General features: G+C 41.6%; 1 protein-coding gene across 1 annotated transcript in view; it reads left to right on the forward strand.

The window, feature by feature from the left end:
• slc2a2 (solute carrier family 2 member 2) overlaps window positions 1-11,489 on the forward strand; it is a 113,322-nt gene extending 101,833 nt beyond the window's left edge. Inside the window, exon 11 of the mRNA XM_060834638.1 lies at window positions 11,016-11,489. Within this exon, the coding sequence (XP_060690621.1) occupies window positions 11,016-11,030 (15 nt within the window). The 3' untranslated portion in view covers window positions 11,031-11,489. The remainder of the gene's footprint in view (window positions 1-11,015) is intronic.
• Window positions 11,490-12,482: the final 993 nt, after the last annotated feature.

The raw sequence follows: 12,482 nt of genomic DNA on the forward strand, positions 1-12,482 counted from the left end.
TTCAAACCAAATAGCATGACTTTAAATTGATCTAGTTCATTCAGCATTACGAAATCCAAAATTGTCTTTGCTGTTTTGGACAAAGATACCTGCCTGTATCCTTCAAGCAAGTCCAACTTAGAAATGTAAGTTGCTTGTCCCACTGGTTCAATGCAGTCTTCCAAACGTGGAATTAGATATGAATCAGACTTTGTAACAACCCACACATAACGGTTGGGTACCATTTGGTTTTGACATAGTTACTTTGAGTGAGCTCCAGTCACTGTAACTCACTTTGATTAAGTCATCTTGGAGCATGCGTTCAATCTCCTTTTCAACCTGTGCCAATTTTAGAGGGTTATGCCTATAAGGATGTTTTTTAAATGGATCAGCATTTCCTATATCTGCATCATGCATAATTAGGATAGTACTTCCCAGTTTATTTCCACATATCTTCCCATGCAATGATAATAACTCTTTCAAGTCATTTTGATTTTCTTCTGGAAAGTAACTTAATAATTTATCTCAATTTTTGACAACTCCCTCGCTGTCCAATTTAATTTGAGGAATGTCCAATTCAGAATCTTCTGAACTTGGCTCTTTACTCTGTGTTGTAACCAATAATCCATTCTCTTTTTGATTTCCTTCCCTGTCAAAATACCTTTTGAGCATATTCACATTACACACTTTGTGAGATTTCTTTCTGCCTGGAGCCCTTATCAAATAGTACACATCACTCAATCTCTGTTCGACTTGATATGATCCACTAAAACTTGCTTTTAAAGGTTCACCTACCACTGGAAGGAACACTAACACTTTATCTCCAATAGCAAAATTGCGAGTTTTTGATTTCTTCTCTGCTTCCTGTTTCATTGTATGCTGTGATACTTTTAAATGCTATTAGCCAGCTGGTTGATCAAATATTCAAATGGAAAGACACACACTAAGTAATGAAACATAATGCAGGGAGTATATATACATATCACTGTTATACTTTATTTATAGCATAAATCAATGAAATAATAATACTTTGCCTTAATTGAATCTGACTGGCTGACAGCCTTCACACACACACCCTCAACTGATTACTCAGATATCACGATAATACAGTAAACCTCTGGTATTTCAGGTATATAATTTTTGCTGGTTTATCAAGAATGCCAGTTCATAAGGTGTCAGTTAAAATAAAGTTTTCTGTATTAAATACTGCTATGCAAACATAAATGCAAATGCACACATATTCATACAAAGACAGCACAAGATGGGACATATAACTTGCAGAAATATTATAGGTGGGAAGAATCAGACAACATAGAAAATCAAAAGTCAAAATCTTAAAGGTGGAATGAGGTGATTTTCTCACAGTTTTTCTGGTTTCCAATGACGAAATCATGTTACTGGATCAGCGGTGCTGGAAGAGCACAGCAGTTCAGGCAGCATCCAACGAGCAGCGAAATCGACGTTTCGGGCAAAAGCCCTTCATCAGGAATAAAGGCAGTGAGCTGGAAGCATGGAGAGATAAGCTAGAGGAGGGTGGGGTGGGGTGGGGTGGGGTGGGGTGGGGTGGGGTGGGCCCACCCCACCCTCCTCTAGCTTATCTCTCCATGCTTCCAGCTCACTGCCTTTATTCCTGATGAAGGGCTTTTGCCCGAAACGTCGATTTCGCTGCTCGTTGGATGCTGCCTGAACTGCTGTGCTCTTCCAGCACCACTGATCCAGAATCTGGTTTCCAGCATCTGCAGTCATTGTTTTTACCTAGAAATCATGTTACTGTCAGCCGCAAGGCTTTGGAAGATCTCAAATTGGGTAGGCAACTTGTTAGGTCCAGGTATTTTATTGAGTGGGCAGATCAATCTTCAGAGTCTTTGAGCAATATTTTTACTCTCACATAAAGGGAGAGTGAGTGGGAATGTAACAGCATTGCTTCTTTGCAAATGTCTACAGAACTTGAAGGGCTTTTTGTCTTTTCCAGGAGAGAGGGAGACCTGTCTTTACAACAGGCTTCTTGAGGGTCTCTTTTCAACTTCCTATGCCCATGTCTTTGCCAAAAGAAAAACTAAAGGTTCAAAAGGTGTTGCTTAGCAATCTGCAGCCTAATGCTGCTTTACAATAGTTTGTCTAAAACAAGTACATCTCTTCACTCTCTCCACTACTATGTTTTCACAAAAGGTCACTTGATTTTATTGTAAAGAATAAAGTGAAAAACAGCGCAGTTCTACTTTTGAGTTCCAAAACATAATATGGTAAACTCTTTGCACCCTGGGTCCCAGACCTCTATAGTCTTCCAGTTTTCATTCAAAGAATATGGTTCTTATAATCCCACATTTTAGGAGCATTGGGTAGGACGCAAAGAAGATTCATGAGAATGGTTCTGGGGCTGAAAGACTTTAATGATGTAGATATCTTGATATAGTTGAGACTTTTTTAAATAGGAAAGAGAAGATTGAAAAATATTTGATAGTGTTCAAAATCATGAGCAATCTAGACAGACTAGCTAGGGAGAAAACATTCCCATTGGAAGAAGAGTGGGGAATCAGAGGACAGAGCTTTACGGTAACTGGCATAAGAACCACATATGATCACATGAATAGTCCTGTTAGCCCCTTGAGCTGGCTATGCTATTCAATAATATCATAGCTGATCTAATTGTTCCACATTCCTGCAATCAACAGTTTAGCAAGAATCTATCTACATCTGCTTTAAATATGTTCAAAGACTCTGCTTCTGCCACCTTTTCAGGAAAAGAGTTCCAATGACTCACCAACCTCTGTGAGAAAAAAATTCTCTTCTCCATAGTAAATGGTTAACCTCTTGTTTTTACACATTGATCACTAGTTTTAGATTCTCTCATGCGGAATCATTTTTGCCACATCCCCCCAATGAAGACGTCTCAAACGCTGATGCATTTCAACAAGTCATCTCTTACTCTCCTAAACAGTGGCTATGAGCCTAGCCTGTCCAACCTTTCCTCACAAGCAGCGCTGCCAACCACCTCCACCATCACCCCCTTCCCCACTCATTCCAGGTACTAGTTTCATAAGCCTTCTCTTTCCAACATATTTAAATCCTTCTTTAAATATGGAGATTAATACTACATCAAATAACACAGATATGTTCTCACCATTTCCCTGAATAACTGAAATATATCCTCCTTTCCTTTGTACTGAACTATCCAAGCAATAAATGAGAACATTCTACTCAATTTCCTAATTAGATGCTTTGCCTGCATACTAACTGTGTCCAGTGGACTGCTCATGATTTTAAACACTGTCAAGTATCTTTCAACCTTCTCTTTCCTATTTAATGAAGTCGCATGTGTGAATACCACCCACTACAAACATGGCAAGTACTCATGTGACTCAGCCAATGTTGTTTATCTTACATGATGCAGGCAAGGATGCCAAGGCATGGTACATTGGCGAAACCATGCAGACACTATGTCAACTGATGAATGGACACGGCACAATGATCAACATACAGCAGGGGTTTCCTTCCAGTGGGGGACCACTTTGGTTGTGCAGGACATTCCGCCTCTGATCTTTGGTTGAGTGTCTTCTAAGGCCTCTCACACATGCACCCTCTCTTTCTCTCACATGAACGCACAAGCACACACACACATTCTCTCTCTCACCCACACACAAACACACACACACACACACACACACACGGGAATTATATTATTCAAGATTCTTTCTGGCAAACAAATAAGACTGGACCTCAACTTACAACATAGACAGATTCGAAGCGGAATCTCACACCTAAAGACCATTGTCTAACCTGAGATATCACCTCTTGTACATTGATAAACCTTATTATCTAGGGACAACGACTTGAAAGGAATCTGGATTTTGCATTGTAATCAGCAACCTACCTCCTAAGTGATTAAAGGATTCAACAAGGGCAGCTAGTTTTAAAGTTGTGAATATTTTGCTTATAAATACTGTGTTTTACACCTCCCTATCATACCACACTTGAGGAAGGAGTGGAGCTCTGAAAGCTTGCAATTTTATATAAATCTATTGGACTATAACCTAGTGTTGTTTGATTTTTGACATTGTCTACTCCAGTCCAACTCCAGCATTTTCACATCTTAACCATTTGTGATTTACGCAATAGGACATTCAGATCTCTTTATATTACATAGCTCTGCGTCTGTCACCATGAAGATACCATCATTTTAAATCTTCATGCCAAAATGGACAATTTCATATTTCCCCACATGGTATTTCATTTGGTAGATCTTCATCAACCTCACTTAACTTTTTATATTTCCCTTCATAGCTTCCTGATGCTGTTTATACAACTTATCTTTCTAGTCATCCTTCTGTCATCAGCAAATTTAGCTCTCTCTCTTGCCTTATCTCAGCTCATTGATTTATGACATCTTCCAAAATAAGGAAGAAGTGATATATGTTTTTAAGTAGTATGTGGTCAGGCCTGATGAGATGTCTATGGCTGGCCCTGTCTGTGTCTATCTGCCTGATGAGATCCCAGTGCCAGACTCTGTCTGAGTCCATCTGCCTGATGAAATAGCAATACCTGGCCCTGTCTGTATCTACCTACCCAATGAGATCCCAGTGGTTAACTCTGTTTGTGTTTATTTACCAGAAGGCATAGTGCCTTAGCAGTTCACACTGCTGTCTCACAGCGCCAGAGACCTGGGTTCAATTTCACTCTCAAGCAACTGTCAGTGTGGAGGTTGCACTTTCTCCATGTCTGTGTGGGATTTCCTCCACGTGCTCTGGTTTCCTGTCACAGTCCTAAGATGTACAGGTAGGGTAGATTGGTCATGCTAAATTGCCCAAGGTGTCAAGGGATGTGTAGGCTAAATGGATTAGCCATGGTAAATGTAGGTTACAGGAATAGGGTAAGGGTCTGGGTCTGGGTGGATGTTCTTTGGAGGGTCAATATGAACTCAAGCTGAATGCTCTGCTTCCACACAACAAGGATTCTATCATTCTAGGAGATCCCAGTATCTGGCCTCTGTCTATGTCTTATCCACCTGATGTGATGCCAGTGGCTGCTTCTGTCTGTATCTACCTACCTGATGAGATCCCATTGTCTGCGTGTATCTGGTTAGAGTTTAGTGTCTAACCCTCTCCGATTTGATCCTAACCTCGCTCTAAGTCTACAGTAGTGAGTAGAGTGGGTTCTTACTTGATTATATATTTTATTGAGATCTGTCATGATTAAATTTTAAAAATATAAAACATTAGTATAAAGTTAGCTTGGATCACTTTTTTGGAGCAAAAAGACGGTGCTACTTTCTGGGTCTGTAGATTGTGAAGGAGCAAAGATGGCCTTTAGTAGAGTGACACGCTCTTCCTGTCGTAAGTGGGAATTTAGGGAGCATTTCCATGTTACTGATGATTATATTTGTAGGAAGTGTATTTGGTTGCGAATGCAATCAGATTGCATGGATTGGTTGGAGTGACAGTTAGAGCTAGGGGGTGTAATGGAGGGCGGTTATAGGAAAGGAGAAAAGCCACAGATATAATCAGGTAGGTGGGTTAACTCCAGGAAAGGTAGAGAGCTAGACAGGTAGTGCAAGTCTTCTGGGTTATCCATATTTCAATCAAGTATGCTGTTTTGGAAAATATAGGAGGTGATGGACTCTCAGGGAAATATAGCATAAACAGCCTGGTTTCTGGTATTGAGACTGGCTCTAATATAATGAGGGGTATGTCAAGTTCCAAGTGATCAATTGTGACAGGGAACTCTCCAGTCAGAGGCACAGACAGACATTGCTGCGGCGAGCAGCAAAACATTAGAATGGTGTGTTGCCTCCCTGGTGCCAGGATCAAGATTATCTCATAGAGCAGAATGTTCTCAAAGAGGAGAGGAACCAGCAAGAGGTCATTGTAAACATTGGAAGTAATGACATTGTAAGGGAAAAGGATAAGATTCTGAAGGGAATATAAAGAAAGTTAGGCAGGAACTTAAAAAGAAGGTCCTCAAGGGTAGTAATATCTGGATTACTCCCGGTGCTACGAGCTAGTGAGGGTAGGAATAGGAGGAGAGAGCAGATAAATGTGTGGCAGAGGAGTAAGAGAAGGGGAGAAGCATTCATATTATTGGATCATTTGGATGTCTTCTTGGGCAGAAGTGACCTGTACAAGAAGGACAGATTCACCTGAATTGGAAGGGGACTAATACACCGGCAGGGAGATTTGTTAGAGCTGCTAAGGTGGATTCGAACTAGTAGGGCAGGCAGGTGGGAACCAGGGAAATAGTGTGGAAAGAGATCAATCTGAGTCTGATACAGTTGGGAAAGGAAGTGAGTCAAACAGGCAAGCAGGAATAAAGCATAGAACAAGGTAGGACTGGTCAATTAAACTGCATTTACTTCAATGCAAGAGACCTAACAGGGAAATAAAATGAATTCAGGGCATGATCAGGAACATGGGACAGTGATATCATAGGAATTACAGACATGTGGCTCAGGAATGGACAGGACTGGCAGCTTGATATTGCAGGATACAAATGCTACGGGAAGGATAGAAACGTTGGCAAGAGAGGAAGGGGAGTGATGTTTTTGATAAGGGACAGCATTACTGCCGTACTGAGGGAGGGTATTCCTGGGGATACATCCAGAAGTTATGTGGGTAGAACTGAGAAATAAGAAGGAGATGATCAACTTATTGGGATTTTATTATAGCCCTTTTAATATTGAGAGTAACAAATTTGTCAGGAGATTTCTGTTATCTGTAAGAATAGTAGATTCGTTATGGTAGGGGGTTTTAATTTTCCAAACATAGACTGGGACTGCCATAGTGTTAAGAGTTTAAATGAAGAAGAATTTGTTAAACGTGTACAAGAAAACTTTCTGATTCAGTATGTGGATGTATCTATTAGAGAAGGTGTAAAACTTGACCTAGGTCTTGGAAGATAACACAGAGCAGGTAACAGAGGTGTCAGTAGGGGAACGCTTTGGAGCTCGTGATCATAATTCTATTCGTTTAAAATAGTGATGGAAAAGAATAGACCAGATCTAGAAGTTGAAGTTCTAAATCGGAGAAAAGCATTGGGCAAAACTGATTGGGTCCAGATGTTCACAGGTAAAGGGATGGCTCGAAAAGGGAAGCCTTCAAAAATGAGATAACAAGAGTCCAGAGATAGTATATTCCTGTTAGGATGAAAGGAAAGGTTGGTAGGTATAGGCAATGCGGGATGACAAGAAAAATTGAGGTTTTGGTCAAAATTCTGGCTATTGAGGGAGTGCAGCGTAGGTTCACGAGATCAATCCCTGGAATGGCAGGACTATCTTATGTTGAAAGATTGGAGCGACTGGGCTTGTATATCCTTGAGTTTAGAAGACTGAGAGGGGATCTGATTAAGATGTATAAGATTATTATAGGATTGGACACTCTGGAGGCAGGAAACATGTTTCTGCTGATGGGTGAGTCCTGAACCAGAGGACACAACTTAAAAATAAGGGGAAGGCCATTTAGGACAGAGATGATGAGAAACTTCTTCACCCAGAGAGTGGTGGGTGTGTGGAATGCTCTGCCCCAGAAGGCAGTGGAGGCCCAGTCTCTCGATTCGTTTAAGAAAGAGTTGGATAGAGCTCTCAAGGATAGTGGAATCAAGGGTTATGGAGATAAGGCAGGAACAGGATACTGATTGAGGATGATCAGCCATGATCATAATGAATGGTGGTGCAGGCTCAAAAGGCAGAGTGGCCTACTCCTGCACCTATTATCTATTCTCTATAAAAAGAAAAAAGCATACGTCAGTTCTAGACAGGAAAGGTCGAGTGAATCCTTAGAAACATATAAAGGCAGTAGGAGGATACGTAAGAGGGAAATCGGGAGGGCAAAAGGGGAAATAAGATAGCTTTGGCACATAGGAGAATCCAAAAAGTTTTTATAAATACATGAAGGATAAAAGGCCAACTAAGGAGAGACTAGGGCCCCTCAATGATCAGCAAGACAGCCTTTGTGTGGAGCCGCAGGAGATACTAAATGAGTATTTTGAATCAGTGTTTAATGTGGAGAAGGACATGGAAGATATGGAATGTGGGAAAATAGATGGTGACATCTTCAAAAAGTCCATATTACAGAGGAAGAGGTGCTGGATGTCTTGAAATACACAAAAGTGGATAAATCCCCATGACCTGATCGGGTGTATCCTAGAACTCTGTGGGAAGCTAGGGAAATGATTGCTGGGCCTCTTGCTGAGATATTTGTATCATCGATAGTCACAGTTGAGCTGCTGGAAGACTGGAGGTTGGCTAACTTGGGGCCATTATTTAAGAAATGTGATAAGGAAAAGCCAGAGAACTATAGACTGGTAAGCCTGACATTGGTGGTGGTTGAAAATGTGTTGCTGGTTAAAGCACAGCAGGTTAGGCAGCATCCAAGGAATAGGAAATTCGACGTTTCGGGCATAAGCCCTTCATCAGGATGCTGCCTAACCTGCTGTGCTTTAACCAGCAACACATTTTCAACTGTGATCTCCAGCATCTGCAGACCTCACTTTTTACCCTGACATTGCTGGTGGGCAAGTTGTTGGAGGAAATCCTGAGGGACAGCATTTACATGTATTTGGAAAGGCAAAGACTGATTAGGGATAGTCAGCATGACTTTGTGCATGGGAAATCATTTCTCATGAACATGCTTGAATTTTTTTGAAGAAGTAACAAAGGATTGATGAGACTAGAGCGGTAGACGTGATCTGCATGGACTTCATTAAGGTGTTCAACAAGGTTCCTCATGGCAGACTGGTTATTAAGGTTACATCTCATGGAATACGGGGAGAACTAACCATTTGGATACAGAACTGGCTTGAAGGTAGAAGACAGAGGGTGGTAGTGGAGGGTTGCTTTATAAACTGGAGGCCCGTGACAAATGGTGTGCCACAAGAATCGGTGATGGGTCCACTACTTATCGTCATTTATATAAATGATTTGGATGTGAACATAGCCGGTATAGTTTGTAAGTTTGTAGATGACACCAAAATCGGAGGTGTAGTGGACAGCAAAGAAGGTTGCTTCAAGTACTTCATCAGAATCGCCAATTGGCTGAGGAGTGGCAGATGGAGTTCTATTCAGTTAAATGTGAGGTGCTGCATTTTGGAAAAGCGAATCAAATCAGGACTTATACACTTAATGGTAAGGTCCTGGGGAGTGTTGCTGAACAAAGAGACCTTGGAGTGCAGGTTCAAAGTTCCATGAAAGTGGAGTCGCAGGTAGGTACAATAATGAAGAAGGCATTAGGTATGCTTTCACAGCACAGAGTATCAGAGTTGGGAGGTCATGTTACAGCTGCACAGAACATTGGTTAGGTCACTATTGGAATATTGTGCGCAATTCTGGTCTCCTTCCAATTGGAAGAATGTTGTGAAACTTGAAAGGTTAAGAAAAGATTTACAAGGATGTTGCCAGAGTTCGAAGATTTGAACCAAAGGGAGAGGCTGAATAGGCAGGAGCTGTTTTCCCTGGAGCATCAGACTCTGAGGGGTGACCTTGTAGAGGTCTACAAAATCATGTGGGGCACGGATATGATAAATAGACAAAGTTTTTTTCACTCACAAAGTGTGAGTCCAGAACTAGAGGGCATAGGTTTAGGATGAGAGGGGAAAGATATAAAAGGGACCTAAGGGGCAACTAGGCACATAGGAGAATTTATGGAATGACCTGCCAGAGGTGGCTCATTGTACAAATGCAACATTTAAAAGGCATCTGGATGGGTGTATGAAAAGGGAAGGTTTAGGATATGGGTCAAGTGCTGGCAAATGGGTCTAAGATTAGGTTAAGACATCTGGTCGGCATGATGACTTGGACCGAAGTGTCTGTTTCTCTATGACTCTATCTAAGTAGTCATGATTTGGAGGTGCCGGTGTTGGACTGGGGTGTACAAATCTAAAAATCACACAACATTAGATTATAGTCTGACACAGGGTAAATCCTCCTGCTTAATTTAACGCAGCAACACAGAAAAGATTTATCCTGTGCAGTAACCAGTGAAACTTTGAGCGGCCTAGAACTATTTAAAGTAAAAATTAACAACTTTATTTCTTAAGGCATAACAGAGAATAATTAACTAACAACTATTCATAACCCTTCCTCTAACGTACCTTTTGCTTTCCCCTTCTACAATACTAGTCCAATAAATCTCCCCAATTAAGATTTACCAAAAGTTCAAGTTTTCAAAATCAGCCAGATGTCGAATCTTCTCTTCCACTGTCTTCTTTTCTTCTTAGGGATTTCTGTTTCACAGGTTACTGATTGATAAAGGTACCTTTAAGAGAGCTATTCTCTGGGCTGTCTGCAGATGTTGGTGGCTTGGCAGTTCTCCTCTTGACTGTTCAATTTTCCCTGGTGTTATTCTCCCAAAGCATCAGATTGTGTCATTGGCTTTTAAGATAATCAATATACTAAATCCAAACTTGATTGGAGGTTAGTATTTCTTGGGGTATAATTTAAACTGATTGGCCGAATTTGAATACATTTTGTCATGTTCTGGCAACCAGCTACCCTAGCTACTGAACCACGTTACATTATATCTTGTTCAGAGCACTTGTGCTGTCAGGTAATTCTGCTAGCTTTTAACTCTCTGAAAGTTACTGTACACACACGTCTTCATAACACCTCCCCACTTAAGAAAAACGAACCACTATAACAAAAAGGTGACTTTTTTTTCTATTTTTTAAACACATTACCCTAACATACACATAACTTGAATTTAAGTTCACCTTAACTTCTTCCCATAAAGCTATATAAAACATTAAATAAATAAAAAAATTATCTACTTTATCAGATAAATCCATGATTACATTCTTACGACCCACAACATGTATGATTTTTGATTTGAATTTTGTAACATAAGACTCCAATGAAATAGTCTCATATTCTTGTCTCTAAAGTGTTCTAAGAATGCCGTGTACATGGTGAGCGGTGTTCCCACATGTAATGGTGGTATCTGTGTCAAAGAATCTGACACGTCTTGCAACGTCCACCGTGACAAGGTTGTATGTCATGTATGCGGCATATATTCATGTCACTCAGCCCACATTATCTATCTCCTATGCTGCAGGCAAGAATGCCCTGAGACATGCTACATTGGCGAGAACGAGCAGAGGCTATGGCAATGGATGAATGGACACCGCACATCAATCAACAGACAGGAGTACTCCCTCCCAGTTGGAGAACACTTCAGCAGTCCGGGACATTTGACCTCGGACTTTTGGGTGACCATCCTCCATGGCGGACTTTGGGACAGGCAACAATGCAAAGTGGCTGAGCAGAGACTGATAGCCAAGTTCAGTATCCATGGGTATGGCCTCAACTGGGACCTTGGGTTCATGTCACACTACAGGTGACCCCACTGCATTACAGACATAGAAAGACAGACACATACAGACAATCACACACAGACACTCTTACAGATCCATATACTCATGCAGACTCTTTCTTATAGACAAGCTCTCTCTCATAAGGTCGCACATACCCTCACAAACTCACGCCCACACACATACACTCTCACAGACTTACACCTCTTTGCACTCATACTCCCACACAAACACGTACACACACTCAGTCCCCTCCACACACACATACATGCATACACACATACAAGTGTGTGGTGTGAATTTGTAATTGCAGAATTACATGTTATTTTGCTTAAAAACTGCATGAATCCATGTAAGATTCTGTAAATCTTTTTTTAGAAACAGAATCAGTCTGAACATTGGGGCACAAACAATCTCATACAGGACACCCCACACCTTCAAAACATTATGGGCGGCACGGTGGCACAGTGGTTAGCACTGCTGCCTCACAGCGCCTGTAGACCCGGGTTCAATTCCCGACTCAGGCGACTGACTGTGTGGAGTTTGCACGTTCTCCCCGTGTCTGCGTGGGTTTCCTCCGGGTGCTCCGGTTTCCTCCCACAGTCACAGAGATGTGCGGGTCAGGTGAATTGGCCAAGCTAAATTGCCCGTAGTGTTAGGTAAGGGGTAAATGTAGGGGTATGGGTGGGTTGCGCTTCGGCGGGTCGGTGTGGACTTGTTGGGCCGAAGGGCCTGTTTCCACACTGTAAGTCTAATCTTAAAAAAAAAATTATCGGGGCTGACAAGGCACCTATTGTTAAGATTAGATTCTCCACAGTGTGGAACAGGCCCTTTGGACCAACAAGTCCACACTGCCCCTCCGAGGAGAAACCCTCTCCCCAACCCTATATTTACCCCTGACTAACACACGTAACATTGTGGGCAATTTAACATGGCCAATCCACCTGACCTGCACATCTTTGGATTGTGGGAGGAAACCCACACAGACACAGGGAGAATGTGCAAACCCCACACAGACAGGCAGGAATCAAACCCAGGACCCTGGTGCTGCGAGGCAGCAGTGCTAATCACTGAGCCACCATGCTACCCACTCTTGAGAATGTAACTTTAAAAAAGTTCTGTGATTTACATATGAAAGAATTGAAACTAACATGGTCATTCAATACTTTAACAATCTAGGTCTTTTTCAATATATTATCTCAGTTGCATCA

The sequence above is a fragment of the Hemiscyllium ocellatum genome, chromosome 13, assembly GCF_020745735.1.
Source record: "Hemiscyllium ocellatum isolate sHemOce1 chromosome 13, sHemOce1.pat.X.cur, whole genome shotgun sequence".
Taxonomy (NCBI): domain Eukaryota; kingdom Metazoa; phylum Chordata; class Chondrichthyes; order Orectolobiformes; family Hemiscylliidae; genus Hemiscyllium; species Hemiscyllium ocellatum.